Below are 20,499 nucleotides of genomic sequence, written 5' to 3'. Positions count from 1 at the left end.
ACACACTTTATTGGAATAAGAGACTTGTCTCATATTTGTTACATGTCTCAAGTTAAAGCAAAGGTTTCAAAATACTAATATACAGTAGCCAACTGTACCAAGTCGTGCCAGGTTACACCAGATGTGCCAGTATATAGTCGGACAGGACTTTACCGGATGTACAGCTTTGCCATTTCTACTGTATGTACAGCTTTGCCATATTTTACTGTATGTACAGCTTTGCCATATTTTACAGTATTTGCAGGTTTGCTTTTGCTCAGTTCCAATTATGTAAGCATATGTTATTTTTAATTACTACCGGTTAAAAGTACTTGAACTTGAAAATGTTTTATTCATTCTACAGATTAAATACTTTATGATGCTCATGTTTCAAAGTATTAACCCTTAGCCTGTTTGCAACAACTGATTCTACCCATTAGACCAGTGCAAACCAAGGTTAGCCATCACATATACATTCAGTGAGATATCAGAACCGTAGATTGATATAGAAGTACTGGCATATAAAGTCTTAATTTCAACAAACTATGTTTTGATATAACTAACCCTTTGACATAAAGGTTTAAAGAAAATTTAAATCTTAAACCAATGCACCATACTACATTCTAATCAAAATCTAAATAGTTGTACATTTCTAATTTTATGTGCATTACTCTAAACATTACCATATATTGTATATGCTCAAATTCTGAATAAAAATATTCTTTTGTAATATGCATATACATATGGGAAAGTTAATATTAATGTTGCTAATAAAAATGCATTAAAAATATATGAATGTTTAATGATACAATTTAAAATGCATTGTAAAAATTTATGAAAGAAAATGACATTACTTTATGTATGACATTAACTCATAACTGCCCTTCAAAATACCCAAAGATGAGGAACATTCTTTTACAACAAAGGACCTTATAATCAGAAATTTCCATCAATCATCTACTGGACTAGTACAACCTTTACACAGCAATATCCCCTTTTAGAGATAAAGATTTTGACTGTTTCCCAGACGTGTATGTCAAAAATGATTCAATTTTGTGAATTCTAACTTTGGGAAGAATTAATGCTGTTTTCGAAAAGAGGTAATTTCTTTGCAGAGGTTGCACTTGAACAATAAATAAATCAATTTTATCCCATATATTTAACACACATATATACTTTCTGGCTCGCTTTGCTAGGTCATTTATTCATTCACAAGTGTTTCAAATCATTTTCTATTCCATACATTTTAGCTTTGAGATTTTTCAGTTCTCCGACCATTTTCTTCGAGCGTCCTGAGGTGGCACGTATATTCCTTAATATTTGCATATCTAGATCGTCCGGACGCTTGACATCCATGTCCTCTGAGAAGCCTATTGTTACCTGTGGCAAGAGAAGACAAAGAGATCATAATCCTTCTAATCTATTTCCCTAGGAATTTAAAATATTGTATATTATAATTCATCTAACAGACTATTGCCATAAAAAAATCAAAAAGCTTTATTAGTGACTGTTTAAAGTTTAGAACCAAAGTTTCAATGTTAAAGATGTGATTCTCAATTCTTAATGACAGACTGCTTCCATGTTTAATAAAACATTTTATTTTCCTTTGCAATAAATCTTTTTATGGGTAGCAGTTATTTCTTTAGTTTTTTTAGGAATGTAGCAGGAGGAAACAAATATTTCATTTTAGGCCTTACCTTATAAAGTTGCCTTTCTACTTCCTTCAATCTAGTCCTGAGATTTTTAATGTCTGTTTTAAATCCTTCAACTTCTAAGTTACGTCGTCTTTCCAAGTCCTGATACCTCTGATTCATCAACTTTAACCTTTTACTCATTTTCTCCCCTCGGTCCTAAAATACAATATTGTAGTATGTAGATAAACTAAATTCCTGCTAATTTCATGTATTTCTACACGTTTATATATAATATATTCATGCATTTATGACATTTTTACTTCAAAGAAAAAACAACAACAACAAAAATAAACAAACAAAAAACCTGACCAAAATACAGAACCATCTAAAATTGTGTTACATTGAAGAGGATTATAAAATTTGTTTGATTGTTATTATTAATTTGTAGAAAAAAAGTAAATAATTTACAATTGAGTCATTAACTTAAACCAGTGACTTGTTTATTCATCAAACACAAAAAGACCATTTACATAAGACATTACAATCAAAAAATATATATTTTTCCTTGCAAACAGGTCAAACAAAAAAGGAAATATTCTAATTTTGAAAGTAGGAAAATTGTTTGAAGGAAAAAAACATCAGACAACAACAGCCAAATTGTGAATTTTATCACAATTCCAGGAGAAACAAAATTTTATAGCAACTATGAACATGACATTTTACTGTACTCATCAACAGAAGGGAAAAAAGACATTAACATTACATACTTGTAAATCTGTTGTTTATAAGGATTTTTTCATATTTTGTCAATCATATCATATAGAATATTGACCCTCAAAATGGCTGCCACTTTTGGCAAGGGAGGTAAATACTGTAACAAAACTGGATATATTAGAATACCTTGAATATATCCCTGGTAACATCACCTTCCTCTCTTATCCGTGACAACTCATCCTCTAACTGGATCACCTGTTCTCTATACATTTCTGACAACTTCTGTGACTGTTGTAGTTGATACTCCAGAGACTGAAATATATCCCAAATATTTTGTGAGAGAAAATTTTATTTAAGTCTTAATGTACCAATCTTTATTAAAAAAATATATTGATTTGGTTGAAGTATTAAGTCAAACAACAACTTTTCTGCTTCCCTTATGAAGAACTCTGGTGCCTCTATATACATTACTTTAGGCACAAGCATCAGAGTATAACCACAAACCATTTTGATAAGCTAGCTAGTAAGTTTCCTCAAATAAAGATATCTGTAGTCCTTGGCTGGATTTGAACCTATTTTCCATTAAATACTAAAATCATTTCTGGAATAATTGATTATGTTCCACTTGTCCACAGTTTCAGCATCTCTTTGTTACACAATGTACATGTATAATGAAAGAAGAAATGTTTAAATTGTAGCACTGAAAGTAATTAGACTTAAAGAAGTGAAATTATGTTTTACAAAAAAAAATTCTTTTGTAATTATGCATACAAAAATTTGACCATCTGTAAATGAAATAATTAATTGTAATAAACTTTCAAATTCATAAATATGAAATACTTGTAGCATACAAATACAAAGCCTTTCACTTACTTTCAACTCTTCAATATAATGGGATCTATTTTCATAAAGGTTAGAAGAATTCAGTATGTCCTCTTTTATGTTGTTTCTGTTCATTTGTTGTTTACATTGATCAAGGTCTCGGAGAAGCTTGTCTTTTTCAGCCATCCAGTTACGTTCATGTCCTCGACCCTGATATCGTAGTTCGAGGAAATCTTTCGTACTCTCGTACAAGAGATCCTGGGTTTTATGTAACCTGTAGCAAACAAATAATGAATAATTTTATAAAACACAGAATGGTATATACATATACTTTAACTTGGGTCACAAAATTTCACTTATTCACATTACCGATACTATTCTTGAATGCTATTATCATTTTCCTAACAGAGGTAAATTTTATACAATACAACTCAGATTTTATCTTGTTACTGAATCTAGATATATATTTTAACTAATGCCAACAATTTTCTTTACATTTGTCATTTTTAATTCATTAAGACAATTATGAATAACAAGAAATGTACAAAATTGCTTACAACATTGTTTATTACACACCTGTACATATTTTACTACATTAAACACATGTTTCATATGCACAACATAAAAAAAATCTGTTTCACACTTAAGTGTGAACCTGAATGATGTTGCTGGTGTTATACCAATTACATTATGGTTGAATATTAATTCAAAAATTTGACAAGGTACACTGTATTATAAAAGGGTCATTATAGAAGTATCTTGATGTGACATTTGTATTCGGCTCTCATGGGTTTTACTAGAACAGATCACACTCCACACTCTTATGCTTCACGAGACCTTATCTTCATATAATCTACTCATGTCAAATACAAGTTCCGATCAAGGTACTACTATAACTAAAATAACCATATTTTATTTCTAACACATACTTTTCTGTAAGTGTATGTATCTTGGCTTCGTCTCTTTGCCGTCTGGTTTCAAGCTCTTCTTCTTTAACACGACGGTCTTCTATAAGAGCTTGTACCTGAATTTTATTAAATTTTATTACAATAAGTTAAATCATATTTATTTAAGCTTGATTGAAGAACAAACTAAGCAAGTTTAGCAACATAGATCAATCACTTTGAATTTGCTTCCTTGAAATAACAAGTGGCACTGGTGAGCTGTGATAAATAAGGAAAGCATGGTTGTGTCTTGAATAAGGTTTGAACCAATGACCCCTGGGTACCGAAGCTGATACCTTAAACCACTTAGCCACTGCACCTAAAAGTGAATCCAATGAATACACTTTTATGGATAATGAACAAATTGTTCATTATCCATAAAAGTGTATTCATTGGATTCACTGTTAGGTGCAGTGGCTAATTACAAATCATATCAACAGAGATGTCAATATCACATTTCGTATTAAAACCTATTTCTTTCAAATTTCCCCTATTCTTTTTGTTCACATATTGAAGACTTACTTACTTAGATATTTTCTTCTAATGATAAAAGAAACTCACAGCATTGGCAATAGAAAATATCTAAACCGATTCATTTCAGAATAAATTTCAAAATAATATAATCATAAAAATACCTTTAAACTGCTTATTTGAATACTTTTTCTAATTTAATATTTAAAATTCAAATAAATGAAGCAGATTTTGTCCATCCTGAAATTGTACTAAACTTATGTCCATTATTTCAGACCAACAAGCTGGCAATCAAAAACAGCTAACCTGCCACAACCTAACTGGACTGCTTCATTACATATTAGGATTCAATATACCGCATGCCATGTGAACATTTTACATTAAGTTACCAGTAAAGCACCTGATCACACTGATGAAGTTATAAATTATTAATATCCAACCTGTTCTTTTGCAAGTTTAGCCTGTTCTTGTATTTGTGACTGGAGTGATTCTACTTGTAAAGTCAATGCCTGGTTATCATGGTGATATTTATCGTCTGCTGACAAAGCTACAGAACTCTTTGCCGATCCCTGCGTCTGTTTCTTACCATCTTCTGAAATAAAAAAAATTGTCTGTTCATAGCTTTATTTCTCTCTAAACTTACTTTTAAACCTTCAGGGGATATGCTCTAAAACAATTAATAAAATGTTATAAAACTCATGTTTTCCCTTTCTAAAGAATGAAAGATTTGTTTTTAAGGCAGGAAAAGAGATCATGAATTCTTTTTAAAAAAAAAAACATGTGCAATGAATGAGTAACTCACTTTTGTTTTGTAGATTGGCACTTTGTGGTCGTTTGGGCGCTTTCTGCTCTACTACAGCTTTAGCTGGTGGCTCCTTGTGGAAATATGTGATTTCATGATCTGGAGTGCCACTCAGTGCCAATAACTGCTGAATCTTTTTCTTGTCTTCAAGTTCACGAATCTAAAACATTGATCTCAATAGTGTATCTTACAGTAGCATTTAACTGCTTGTATAGTAAAAATTGCTCTAGTCTAATAAATGTTTATGTGTTCTCTCAATTGAAGTATCTAAACATGTGAAAAATGTTAATAAATTCTCTTTTTTCACATACCATGCAGCTTTTATGACTCTATAAAAATGGTATGGCACAGCCGTGTATATATTTTGACATGTCACTAACATTGAACATAGCATAAAAGTGTGCTAGCTTTAATGTTAGCATAACATTAAAGATGCTTCAATGAAAAAAAAGAGGCATGTGATAAAATTATTTAGAAATATTTTTGTAGGTTCATAAGTAAATTTATTGGACCAGTTGAATTAAATAATATTATGCTTGCCAGAGGCTTGCATAATTTGGATTCTAATTCTATTCACTAATTCAATTAATTCAGCACTGAACCTACACTTGTTCAATATCCTCTATATATTTTCTTTATCCACTAATTAGGTAACTGTCAGCTGGTAAATGACTGTAAAACTTGTGCTAAAATCAAACAAAACAGACAGACTACCAAAGTCATAAAGTATTTTTTTTTCTTTTGTGTTGGGTTTAAAGTCACACCAACTCCGAAGTTAGATGGTGATATTCCAGCTTTAACGAAGGAGGAAGACCTCAGAAACCTTCCTTGCAGGCATCAGCCTGGTAATATATATTATACATAAATGTACGTAAAATACCTACCAATAAAACAATGAGGGACAGTAGTGAATAACCTCCCCTGAGTACTCCCTATAAATAGATAGGTCCTAAGCTATTGGATTACTCGGACTTTATCGCCTATTTCTTTGTAGCAAACTAAATTAATTAGGGCTAATTATGATCATTTGTAATATTCAGATTAGATATTGCGATAAGATGTAGAATCTGTTGACACAAATGAAACATTTTTTTCTTAAGGTTTACATATTTGTTGATGCATGTGTAAATAATTGATTAAGACATATCCACCTGTCTTATATAAAACTCAACGATAAAAGCAAAGGATTCCAAATATTTGGACCTACTTACATTTTGGTTAACCTCGGTTTTTATCAAGGGAAGATAATCCACTATTGTCCCCCATTAAAACATGAAAAATATGCAAACCTTTAATCTATCGTTTTCAGCATATAATCGTAGAACATGTTCGCGCTCCTGGAACAGATATATCTGCATGTCACTGAGTGCTTTCTGCAGCTCTACAATCTCTTCCTCACGCTGACGCAACTCCCATTGCATTTTATGCTGGAATTATAAACATTAAAACTATGTAATCAATTGTTACCATCACTTCTGAAATCAAAGCAGCATGCCTCCAGATTCATGCTAATTTTCATGAAAATTTTGAATATATATTTAAAAGTAAACATTGTGAAGTGAACAGATAAAGTAATTTACACAATGCAAAAGGCACCACGAAAATTATAAAAAGGGGAAAAAATGCTAAAAAACCATTTTAAATTTTTTATGCAGTAAAATATAGTAAAAAATACAAAATTTATTAATAACAAAAATGTAAATTTTTTTGAATCTTTAATTTTTTACTTTTTTTGAAAACGTACATTTTCTCAACTTGATTCTTGAAAAGTTTTGCTCATTGGAGACATGCAGTTTTAAACATTCATATAATAAATATAAAGACTTGTCTGAGTGAAAGACAATCATTCAATAATGTTGAAACTGTTTTGTTTCAAGTTCTTTAAGGAGGAAATTTATCATATTATAATCCATTACTAACAAATGAATAACAGAACACTTGTACATCTTAATCACCTCAATAATCCAGCTATTTCTAGCTGAACTGAAAATCGCTAAATTCAACTGAGCACATAAAATAACAAGTGTTTGTAATTTGCCAGCAGTATAGACCCAGGCAAATCTGCAATGTTGTGCAGTCTGACAAGACTCTGAACTGTTGGTTGCAAAAAAATTTCAATTTTGATATTCAAATCCTTCAAACACTTTGATCGTTCTAAATTTAAAGCTGGGCAATTCATTATACAAATTCAGCAGGTTAAAGGTCAATTTATAGTCTACTGCTTGGATTATAAACCTGTTCTTCATAAGTGACTTTGTATTCCTCCAGCTTGGAAACAAGGCCCTCATGTTCCTCATCATACTCGGCTATCTTCTTTCTGTAATATTCTAACAACTCTCTCGACGGTCTCAGGTGACCTTCAAACAAAATCAATTATACATAAGGCTATGAATGCCAAAATAAGGTCATCATAAAAATAGTAAACAGTTCATATTATTAGGCATGGTAACAAGTACTAATTTCAGTACTCGAGTACTTGGTCATTCTTCCTATCAAGTTCTCTGACAGTTTTTCTGAAAATGTTTTTTAGTTTAAAACATTTAGCCATAATCAATCTATCTTCCATTTCTGTCACACCTATCACAGGAACAAAGATCATGAAAGATGGTATGTTATTTATAAGAAAGACAGTCAGCCATCCACTTTTGTTTTCTATTTTGTTCCACTGAATTTAATAGTATTAGATATGCAAGGAATGTACTTTGTAAAAATGACAAATATACAAAAATTTAAAACTTGAACTGGCATTATCTTGGCAATAACTCTAAAATTACGTATTTTAGAGATTTATGGTTCTGGGACGATGCACTTATCCTCCTTATAATAATTTGAGATAAAACTTTTAAAAGTAACTAGAAAATTGCATGTAACAATGTATTTAATTTATACCTAATCTCTCATTAATGTTTGGTAATGGTTGATCTGCATCTGGTTCCCTATGACTTTTAGACCTAGATGAAGTATTCATTCTGTCCCCTTTACTTCTCCTTGGGGAATTGCTTGGAGAAGATTTTCTACTGCAACCAGGACTAAATAAAATAGACACAAATTGATTTAAATTATATAATTTGCAATAAAATTATTGACATATAAACAGAACAGATTTGTATTCATATGTCTAGATGTAAGTTTATTTAAGTGTTAATGTTTCTTCAAGTGTGCACTGCTTTCCAATTGAAGAATTGAAACACAGTATAGTAAAGCTTCGGCAATATTTGCCTGAATGCAAATTTGAGGAAGAAAAAAATATTTCAATAAGGGTATATATCAAATCATTAAATTCATTCTAAACATGTTTCATACAAATTATACTCATGATTGCAAGTGACAGGAAAGAGTCACAACTCGAAGTTTTTTAAATCAGAGATTCTTTCAGGTATATTGCTGTAAAGTATAGTTTAATGTTATAGCTACTATCCCACACATTGTAGTTTGAGCATTTATGAATTAATTGTTATCAAAAGAAAAAAATCTAACCACAGGCTTGTACATTTATATAGAACTAGATGATTAATACATGTCTTGTCTGACAAAAAACAAAGATAGATCTAAGCAAAGCATCTGCAATCTTTATACTTTATTTTAAACCGTTTCACTGTTTTATTTTGTAAATACTGACTTAAATTATAAACACACCAGTAAACTGGTTGCAAGATGATCAGTTGGTGGCTGCCCATAGAATTGTGCACTTGGTAAGTTGTTTATTCTGCAATTGACTGATGTACAATATATCATCAAGACATGGAAAATCAGGCAGTCTCCTGTTTAGACCCTATGTATTTTTTGGAGTAAAACTTGTATATAATAAAGAAAATGGAATGAATCCTTGATAAGTTATATATAGTAATATACTCCTGGTTTAGACCCCCCCGGATCTATTCCAGGATATAGCCTGAAGTCTCTATCTATCTATTTTCCATTAATGTCAAAACCCTCGCGGGGATGAAGACATGACTCTAGACTTGTCACTTAAGAGAAAGCTAAGACTTAAAGAGATAAAAGAGAATCCAGGAACCAGTCCTTAGCTCTAACTGAATAGACCCCTTGGTTCTTTTACATGCCCAGTATATAGCACTGATACATGCGAGGATTACCTGGATTTCTCACCAGTACACCTCCTGTTAGGTTGGAAACACTGAAAGTATTTCTCAAAAAATCCCAAAGGTGTTACCCAGAATCAAACCCGGGACCACAGGAGTGACAATCAGTGGTTTAACCAACTGGAGCTATCACGCCACCTTGAGCTATCGCGCCAAGTTCTACCTGCATCAAGCTGTCCCACTTGCTACATATTAATGGGTGTGATAATAGTCTGTTGCAAGTGAAACTATTAGGTCACAGTTATCTCATGGAAACTGCAAATTTTACTTGTATGCATATTTAATAAACTTTTATTTGTAAACAAAACATCAATCTGATTGCATTTCAGCTAAAAGATGAAACTAAAAGTAAAAAACCAAACTGGATTAATTATAGATCTTTTAAAAATTTTGACATTGAAAAATTTAATGAGGATTTACAGACTAATTTATCAAACTTAAACCAGAACACTGTAAATGTAAACGAGGCATACACAAATTTTAGCAAAACTTTTATGGAAGTCACAGACAAACACGCCCCTTTAAAACGTAAACGTTCAATGGACCAGACAGTACCATATATGAATAAAACATTAAAACAAGCTATTTATAAGAAACGCATGTTACAAAATACATATAATAAATACAAAACATCAAAGAACTGGGAAAAATACCGTAAACAAAGAAATCTTGTCACAAGCATTAAAAGAAAATCAATAAATAAATATTTTTTAGAGAGATGTGTAGGTGGATGTAAAAATAAATCATTTTGGCCTACTGTTAAACCATTTTTAACAAATAAAGGTACTATTGTAAAAAAGGACATGATTTTATGTGAAAATGATATTCTAGTAAGTGATCAGTCCCAGGTGTGTGATATTTTTAATGAATTTTATGTACATGTTGCTAAGGACATTGGTGCAGACTCAATACCAATCAACAACAATCACCCTAGCCTTAATTCTATAAGAAATAATCTTAAATCTGATAAACAACTCAATTTTCAACCTGTAAATAACTCCTTCATTAGTAAACAGATTGATAAATTATCATCTAAAAAAGCAACCGGTCAAGATGGCATATCTGCTAAACTTTTAAAATTTTCTAAACCTTCAGTCGTGGAACATATTACTAATATGGTTAATCTGAGTTTCCAGTCATCCATCTTTCCTGATAGTCTTAAAATAGCTCAGGTAGTTCCGGTCCATAAGAAAAATAGTACTCTAGATAAAGGTAATTACAGACCTGTTAGTATCCTTCCAATTTTATCTAAAATCTTCGAAAGGTCTATTAATACCCAACTAACTGACTTTTTCAATGACCATTTTAATACTTACTTATCTGCTTTTAGACCAGGTTACGGCTGTCAAAGCACTCTACTTAAAATTACTGAAGACTGGAAAAGATCACTGGATGAAAACAAATACATAGCAGCTATTTTAATGGATTTGTCAAAAGCCTTTGACTGCCTACCCCATGACCTCCTTCTCATGAAACTTAGATGTTATGGGGTCTCCGACCATGCCCTAGATTTATTAACTAATTATTTAACAAATAGGAAACAATGCGTCAAACTTGGATCTAATTTAAGTTCTTTCAAAGATATTTATAAAGGGGTTCCTCAAGGTTCTATTCTAGGCCCTGTATTATTTAACATATTTTTAAATGACATTTTTGATTTTGTACACAAATGTGATCTTTATAATTATGCAGATGACAACACTTTATCATGCAGTGACACAAACATTGACAATGTTGTTGAATCTTTAGAGTCAGATAGTCAGTCATTAATACAATGGTTTTCGGACAATCATATGAAAGCAAACCCCGACAAATTCCAGGCTATTGCTATTGGTAAAAAACTAGGGATCAAAATATTAGTTTCAATTTAAATGATAGTACAATCCACTGTGAAGAATCTGTTAAACTTCTTGGGGTAACTTTTGATTTTAAACTCAAATTTGATAATCATATTTCTGATATCTGTAAAAAAGCCTCAAAACAACTAAACGTGCTAAAGAGAATAGGTAAAAATTGATGTAAATTGGGGAAATTGAACATATATTATTCTTTTATACTATCAAACTTTAATTACTGCCCTGTCACCTGGCACTTCTGTGGAGAAAAGTACACAAAAAAAACTAGAGAAAATTCAAGAAAGAGCATTAAGATTCATTTATGATGACTATCAATCAGACTATGACTCACTTTTAATAAAATCTAAACTACCAAATTTAAAATTAAGACGAATCAGAACTATAGCCCTCGAAATTCATAAAATTATTCATAAACAAGGACCAACATACTTACATGATCTTGTTAATATAAAATCTCATTCTTTTAATTTTAGGTATAAAAATGTAGCCATTATCCCTCAGGTAAGAACCACCAGTTATGGCAGCAACTCTTTTCGTTCCTATGCACCTAAACTATGGAATTCACTTCCTCAACACCTCAGAATGGAAGTGAATTATGACCAATTTAAAAGTCTAATTGGTGCATGGAATGGAGAGAGTTGCTCATGTACTTTCTGTCAATAAACCTGCATTATAGTTTAGCTCCATCTTCAGTTTTGTTTCTTGCCTGCTTTCTTTTGTTTTGCTGCTTACTTACATGTATCTGTTTATTTCACATTTGGCTTAAATTTTGTTAATATTCTCAACATAAATGATTATGTACATGTATTATTTTTCCAGTATGCTTGAATTTTTGTTTGCTTACTGTCAGCTTTTTGCGAAGTTTGCCTATTGAGGAGGCTGCTGATCACTTCTTACAAATTTTGTATTGGGGATTTTTATTTATAAAACCTAATTAGTGGTAACAGCTTTGTGATCCTTTTCATTTTCAATATCGTATTTCCTTTCTTTTATAGCAGTCCAGGCTAGGCCTGGGTCAAGATCAGCAGTATCCACCCACTTTTAATGTAATCTTATTTTATGTATGTGCTAATATATTCCGCATTTTATCTAGATATATATCTTTTTATTCACTTATGATACAGTATAGAACTTTTAAGCATATCCTTAGCATATCATTACTATTTATTAATTATTATTATTTTATTTTAAATTATAACATTTAATGTCTACATCCCATATTATAGTAATTTAACTTATCTTTTACCATTTGTCTTTCAAAGTTTAATATCTTAATGTGCTTCTTTTATGAGTTTTATGTTTATATCATTATGCATGTATGTCGGTCAAAAGCTATACATAGCTTATGTTTTGTAAAATGTTATATATATACCGACAATAAATAAATTTTGATTTGATTTGATTTTTTGATTTGATCAATATAAACTATGTCAATTTTATTTTTAGAACAGTTTTGTGAGGGAGAGTAGCTTTATTTCGCAAGTAACAGGAATATATTACCCTTTTGTTGATGAAACAAAAACTATTGTCAATTAAGTTAAATAAATTTCCAGGGTTCTAACAGTCCGAATTAAATACTTCAGCTTAAATTTGTTAAAACATGTTGAAACATATCACGACAAATTAAAATAATTTGATACCAATGCCATCTGAATATGCTGTATGATAACAATTAAAATAACGAATAAGCATTAAATATTTGCTATTTTTAAACACTTTTAGGGATTGCATTGACAATAAACTAAAGAGGAAGCATACAAATCTTATTTTTTTGTAATTTCTATTTACCTTGCCGACGCCATTTTGAATATTCCGCGAAAGTTTAAGCTATCTTTACGGTAGCCGGTTAATGACTGCTCAGGCTATACTGTACTAAATCAAGCTTAATTTAAGCAGCACGCAGTATGATCATTTTCATGAAAATTTTGGAAACGTATTTAAAAGAAAATAATGTGAGGTGCACAAATTAAGTAATTTACATATTGCAATCGGCACTTACAATCCACGAAAATTACCAAAAAGTGGTCAACACAAGCAAAAACTGCCCTTACTGCGTTAGTAACAAGCAGCTGGGCTTATATAGTAATATACGTACCTGGTAACAAGATACAAGAAACTTTATTTTAAGTCGGTTTACATATTACAAGAAACATTAGCTAATAAGCTATTTACCGACAATAACAAAGACATAAAACATATTTACTAACATATGACAGATCTGAAAGTAAAAAAACATATAAAACTAGTAGCAGGGTTAGCTTGCATTTTATTAATGTTAAACCAGTTAATATGTATTTTGCTTTCATTTTCTAATGTATTTTTCAGTATGTCTATTTTTGAGTTGGAGAAGGCTAGAGTATTGTCATCTGCATAATTGTAGATGATGGACTTATCTATAAAGTGAAAAATATCATTCATGAAGATGTTGAAGATCAAAGGTCCAAGAATAGAGCCTAGAGGCACCCCCTTAATTGTTTCAAGCCAAGTGCTATGACATTCTCTTATTTCAACTGTTTGTTTTCTGATAGATAGATAGTTTGAAACTAGAGCACATGCATTTTCAGACAACCCATATGCCTCTAACTTTTGGACTGTAAGATCATGTGGTAGACAGTCAAAAGCCTTGGACAGGTCCATTAGAATTGCTGCCACATGCCTATTTCTGTCTAACGACATCTTCCAGCCCACAACCAGACGCAAAAGAGTTGTCTGACATCCGTATCCTGATCTGAAAGGGGCTAGATAATTATGAAATATATTTTCAAAATTGTTGCTTAATTGTTCATTTATAATTTTCTCATTGATGGTAATATACTAACAGGTCTATGATTTTTCATAATAAAAATATCGTCTTTCTTAAAAACTGGAGTGACTTGAGCCAGTTTTAAACTATCTGGAAATAAATTTTTGTTGATCATATTATTAACTTTCTTGGATATAGGTTTACACATTATGTTTGCTGAGCATTTCAGTATTCTGGATAATATATTATCATATCCTGTTGCTTTCTTTCGGTTTACTGATTTTAGATGTTTTTCAATTGACTTTGATGTTACAGTAGAAAAATTGAAAGTTTGTACATTGTTACTTTAGTATTGTTTTGTTTAATTAATTTAATACTAGGATGTTCATTTTGAATAACAGTCTGATTATTTATCCCAATATTTTTCGCTATATTTACATAAAAGTCATTTAACATATCACATACTTTAGTTTGATCGGCTATCAGTGACTCATTTTCCTTAAGAATAATGTTACAAGAATTTTTCAAAATGGATTTTTGACTTAAAAAAAGGTTTGATTGTTGGCCAGAAATCTTTAGACTTTGGCTCCCCGCTACATCTTTCCATGAAGTAGGTGGTAATAGATTCACGTTTTACTTTTGTTTTGAAGTTCCTGAGTTTTCTATACTTTTCCCAATTATTTTTGGTTTTATATTTCAGATACGTGTTATGTGCCTGTCTTGTTTGGTAGATTATTTTACCTTCATATAAGGTGGTGAAGACTTTTTAGGATATTTTTGTTTTATAGGAGTATGTTCGTCTAAAATTTCATTAAAAAGTTTATTATATGCCCAATAGGTGTCATCAACATCATCAAAAGTAAATGCTACTTGGAAGGGTACTTTGTCTAGCTCAGTGTTAAAACATTTTCATCAAAGTTTTTGTAACTCCTGAAAGGTATATTCTTTTTAGATACAGTATTAACCTGTTCTTCAAGAGTAGTAAATATCATACTATGGCAGTCACTTATTCTGCTAGTGATAACTGACGAATTTTACATAGCAAAGAGGAGGGGTTTGATAAAATTACATCAATAAGAGTTGTGTTATCTAAATTCTTAAAACATGTTGGTTTGTCAATTAGATTTACCATGTTGAAACTATCCATGATGTTTGTAATGAGTTTACTTTTCATAGGATTTAGCATATCATAATTTAAGTCCCCAGTTATAATTACATGGCTAATGAATAATTTGTCTAATGTTTTAGATAGCCTTGACTAAAAAAGATGGTCAGATATTGAAGAAGGTCTATATATAAAAATAATTCCCCATTTCCTTTTTAACAAATTCAATTCAAAACATAAATTTTCCAGACCTTGATTTTTTAAGTCTGTCTGGCGTTTTATGGGTAAATCAGTCCGTATTAGTGTCAGCGAGCCTCCACCATGGGCATCTCTATCACATTTATGTAACTTGTATACAGGTTATCACTGAAAAAATGATCAATTTCAGTTTCAGAAATACAGAATATATCAACAAGATTTTGATAAAAAATGGGTCTAATTTCCTGAAATTTATATCTAATACTATTTATATTAAGATGACCAATTATCGGTCTTTTCCTATTTAAGTTTTTAAGGTTTTTAACATCATCAAATATGTCATACAGTAACGCATGCAGTAGAAATATGATGATAAAATACTGCAAAATCAATGTTAACAGCACATAACATATAAAATATAACTTGCATCTTGAATGTTTTTACCTTTCTTAAAAGTTTAGTGTATTTTTCTCAATCTTGATTTTTCTTGAAATATTTGGCTCAAAATAATCATCAATTAGTCTACACTATATATCTATATCGCCTGCTTCTTTCCTCTTTATCTTTATTGTCCGCGTTTTGCCTATAGGTTTATAGTGTCCACTTTAAAAGACGTCCGCGTTTTAGACAGGTCCCATCTGGAGGCCTGCAGCTTTAAATAAGTCAAATAATCGGGAAAACTTCTTTCACGGACTCGAGTAATTCTTTTAAACTTAAGGTGACAACGGAGTCAATTATCACTGAAAATACCTAAAATGAGATTTTTTGCTAAGTAGATTTATCAACCTTTTCTGAACACATTCGTGACTTAATTTTGGAAGCAGTTAGTCCAAAAAATGTGTTTTTAAACGATTTAAAACGGTACCTATACTATTTGTATCTGCTATTCGCGTAACCTGTCGATTATCGATAACGCTCCGCCCCCTGTTGAGGCATCAATGAGGGAAATCGGTAGTTCCATATATCCGTGAATTACAGGTCCATACTGGTCCATACTTCTCGTAATACATGTATCGTTCATCTACCGTACATCTTTTATGAATATCTCAACATTTAGCCTTTTTTATAAATTAAGAAATTGTCGGCCAATGTACGTAACATAATGTATGAAACATAAATAATTAAGCATAGCGGCAAATCGCACGACCGTTGATTAAAAATGTAGTTGCTAAAATATCCATAATGTGTGAAAATAATTTGTCTATTCCGTTAATCTGATATATATATTACAATGAGTTGATAGACTTTTGTACGGATTCAAGGGCTTACTTTACATTCAACCTCGTTTTCTAACAATGTCTAGTAAAACAACAACAGACGACATTTTTTATGTGAACGCTTATATGACTTGTGGTAAGGTGTCCCTGACAAATTTCTAAACCATTTTAGATTGTTAAGGATGATTATTTCTCTATGAATAAAAAAAGATATTAAAATATATTCTCAGTGAAAATAAATTGTTCGCCAGTAAATCCGACACAGTACTAATAAATCTGGGACAAAGTATGAAATTTATTGTCTATCCCGGTAGAAACTGGATCTCTATGCCGTGCATAGATGATATTCATGATAATAGAAGTCAAGAAGGCCACATCATAATGATCGAGTAATGCCTTTTATTTCTATTAAAATATGTGAAGCATTATCAATTTGGTGGAAAAAATATATACTATCCCGTTCTTATTTGTACATCTACCATGGACTTTAAAAGACTGTCAGAAGCTCAGTTTTTTGTTATTTTATTTTATATTTTAACGGAATTTCATACACGAATACACAGGCAGAGTGACACTGGTATAATACAATAATAATGCTGATGATAATAATAATAAACTTCAAATAGGAAACAATTAAATACCCCGCTAGCGGTGCGCAAATGCATTCCATTTGCCCCCACTGAGTGCCTCAAATTTTTCCGATAATCACGTGACATGTGCGACAGATACCAGACGAACAGTAAATCACGTTAAGTATTGAAGAAATTTCGGCTATAAACTGATATTAATCAGCAGCTTTTTAATTGGTCAGATGTCACTGGGTCATAAAATGTTGTTAGAGTATGTTACCGCAACTTGTGACCCTCTCTGGTGCGATATTTGTGTATTATGCAATTATTTAGCGTGAAACGTAGGGGTCCGAGAGAGAACAGCCGATTTATGACACTTCGTTTGATGCGGGTCGGACTAACTTTGAATCGGCATAACTTTTTTAATAATCAAGCAATTAACATGCGGTTTAAAGCACATGAAAGGAAATTCATTTACAGAGGGAACCGTGTCAGGGATTTTTGTTTGCTCAATCAGCGACTTAATTATCTTTAATTACGTAATATGTATGGTGAAAAAAGTCGCATATTTTGTTTGACGTTACGTAATATTTTTTTGAGAAAAGATAGAAAAAATTTGAGACACGGTTCCCCAGATAATATAAGTATGGTTATTTTCCAAAAGTTTGATGACAAAAAATTAAAAAATGACTTTGATATGACGATTTAAAATTTTAGGATTTTTATTCAAAATCAATCATTTACAAAGGCATTTTTTTCAAATATGTTATTTTTTATGATGATCAACGACATTTAATGCACAAAGATTAAATAAATAACAATTATTACTAAAATAACTTTGTTTAAATGACATTTATGTGAGTACCACGGAAAGTGTCTGTTGTCACCTTCCCAGCAAACACATGACGTTAAAATAACGTTAGATTAATGTTAGATTTTGGTCACGACGTCGGCGACCAAAATACGATGTAAATCTGACGTTAAAATACCGATGTCTAATAGACGTTCTTTTTGACGTCGTACTAACGTCAGGTTATGGTCGGTGTCCTGACGGTAGGTAAAAAAAATAACAAAAAGTAATCCTTATTCGCAGTTGTAATCACTTAAACTTTTTTTCAAATGTTATTTGGATTACAAATGAAGTGTTCTTATATAAATACAGACCAAGATCGCGGCGCTGAAACCTAATAAAACATATAGGTGGACTCATTATAACTGTTTTAATATCTATCCTTGTGTATTTCTTTACAGTGTTTCATAGCATGTGTGTACATTTATTAATAACAAAAAGTAGTTTTACTTCTTTATTCAAAGAATAATAAACATGCATAAAAATAAATTACATGTAAGTTCCTTTAAATGTTCTTTATTTATTCTATTTAACTTTAGAGCACTGTAGAAGTGGGAAACAGTACAAGTGTCAATCTTCCTATACACAAAAGATGTTTTAAATCTAATGTTATTAATTGATACTACGACACTTTTCAATTTTACTTAGACATACATTTGTATTCAGCGTACCAACCAGCTGGTACCAACCTTTACATTATGGGTATTCAACTATTCATACATAGCTAGTCAAACCCTACCACAGACTCATTCATGTTTGTGAGTGCACAGCATACATTAACTATCTTGTCTATTGTTGGTACTTCATCTTTCTCATGAATTAAAAAGTCTATAGGAATCTTGTCCTGCAGGATTGTATATTTATTTCGAACTAATCCAATAACTCGCTCCACATGAATTCTCACATGAGCGATTTTCCTGGTTGTTTCAACATCAGTAGCAGAAAGTTGAGATTTTCCCCTTGTAAAGCTAGGTATATTTACTTCCGCACAATAAACACCAACACTATCCGCGATATCGAAGCCACGGTCAGCTAAGACCAGGTCCCCTGGTAATAAATTGTCTAATATTCCACAGGCTTCTGTAATGTATTTGTCAGATGCTCTTCCTCCCCATCCATTTGAAATATAGGAAATTGAGCCTTGGGGCGTAATGCCTATCAGGAACTTAACAGTATTATGGTGCTTATAATTGCTCCAAGTTTGTGCCCGGGCCAGCAGAGCTTTTGGTCTTGCTATAAATATTTCAAAGCAGTCAATTATGACAGATGTTTTCCTAGCAAAATGTTTGCGGAACTCAAGAGGCATTGTGGTCTGCAGTTCTTCTCTTTCTGGCCAATATATGAAATGTTTCATTCTAACAAACATAATATGTATAACCAAAGTAAATATTCTTGATACTGTGGAGGATGAAGTCTTAAATCTATAAGCCAAATCTTTCAATGGGAAATTATGTTTCAGTCTCATAAGAGTGAGCAACACTCTCTCAAATGCACCAAGACGCATATTCTTTTTCATTTTAAGAAATGGTGACACTAAATCCATAACCACCATCAAAGTCAAATAATTTGGAAGGCCTGTATAATATTTTACTTTCTCATTATCTTCTTTGAAACTTTCTTGGTTCATGTAGAATGAGTTCAGTTCTGATTTTAAAGCCATATTCTCTGACAACAGTCTCTGAATTTCAGAATTAATTCTACTATCTAATTCATTTAATTTTTCTTTATCATTTTCCTTACATGGTTGTAAAGACTTCCCAGGGCCTTCCGTTTTCCCTTTCCAAGTAAATGTACATGTCTCTGATTCTACTTCATTGAATGGAGTCAACCCCTGGGTATCCTGTTCTGGAATATATGGAGTTGCAACAAACTCTGCACTCTGAAGTTCCAACAAAACCCTGGCAACGTGATGTTTATCTCTGTTTTTCTGGCGGTCAACTGCTCTGTTGTACCTGTTAATACAGAATGAATATATTTGACGATGTATATTAATTCTAATATTAACATAGCAAACATTTCATACCGTTGTTATGATGAAAAAAAATTGTAATCATAATTTTCCTTTTTTTGTGGAAAAAAAATTGTGAGATAACAAATATAAATAAAAAACAATACCCCCCCCCTCCAGTTCAAAAGATACTGGACAATGTTTAGCTGTGTGTTGTAATTTAAATTGAAATGAATGAACTCTAAATTAGGCCTACCTTTTACTATCTGTTTCAATCTTTTTTTTCTTCAACACTGATTTTGTTGGAGTCATAGCACCATCTAAATTTAGAGTAGGATTTAGCCCAGTCTGGATCTGAGCGATGGTACATAGATGCCGGTTTTCCTGAAACAGTCAAATATTCATAAATTTAGTTTCAAAAATAACATGAGAAATATGTTTTCATATGCATTTAAAGTAAGATAGAATTGTTCATTAGTTGAAGTCGAAGATGACGTTGCGTTAGGCCGACTGTTGTATGGATACATACCGCTCCGGATAAAACACT

General features: G+C 31.5%; 2 protein-coding genes across 3 annotated transcripts; both read right to left on the bottom strand.

Moving 5' to 3' along the window:
* Window positions 1–1,074: 1,074 nt before the first annotated feature.
* LOC132755697 (coiled-coil domain-containing protein 77-like) lies at window positions 1,075–13,170 on the bottom strand. 2 transcript variants are annotated; one of them, XM_060746588.1, is made up of 11 exons: window positions 13,111–13,170; window positions 8,256–8,395; window positions 7,602–7,723; window positions 6,656–6,793; window positions 5,367–5,526; window positions 5,005–5,156; window positions 4,079–4,173; window positions 3,201–3,423; window positions 2,514–2,639; window positions 1,677–1,829; window positions 1,075–1,359 (listed from the first exon to the last, which is right to left on the bottom strand). In XM_060746588.1, exons 1-11 carry the CDS (start codon window positions 13,122–13,124, stop codon window positions 1,189–1,191), a joined length of 1,494 nt encoding a protein of 497 aa, XP_060602571.1. In that variant the 5' UTR covers window positions 13,125–13,170; the 3' UTR covers window positions 1,075–1,188. The 2 variants fall into 2 exon arrangements, with proteins under 2 accessions (XP_060602571.1, XP_060602572.1); XM_060746589.1 differs by lacking the exon at window positions 13,111–13,170 and adding an exon at window positions 12,823–12,843.
* Window positions 13,171–18,400: 5,230 nt separating this feature from the next.
* LOC132755711 (uncharacterized) lies at window positions 18,401–20,415 on the bottom strand. Its single transcript, XM_060746614.1, has 2 exons — window positions 20,209–20,415; window positions 18,401–19,956 (listed from the first exon to the last, which is right to left on the bottom strand). Exons 1-2 carry the CDS (start codon window positions 20,262–20,264, stop codon window positions 18,729–18,731), a joined length of 1,284 nt encoding a protein of 427 aa, XP_060602597.1. The 5' UTR covers window positions 20,265–20,415; the 3' UTR covers window positions 18,401–18,728.
* Window positions 20,416–20,499: the final 84 nt, after the last annotated feature.

This window comes from Ruditapes philippinarum, unplaced genomic scaffold (genome assembly GCF_026571515.1).
Source record: "Ruditapes philippinarum isolate M1 unplaced genomic scaffold, ASM2657151v2 ctg3864_1_1_1_1, whole genome shotgun sequence".
Taxonomy (NCBI): domain Eukaryota; kingdom Metazoa; phylum Mollusca; class Bivalvia; order Venerida; family Veneridae; genus Ruditapes; species Ruditapes philippinarum.
Note: the sequence above shows the minus strand (reverse complement) of the source record. Positions and strands in the feature narration are given on the sequence as shown.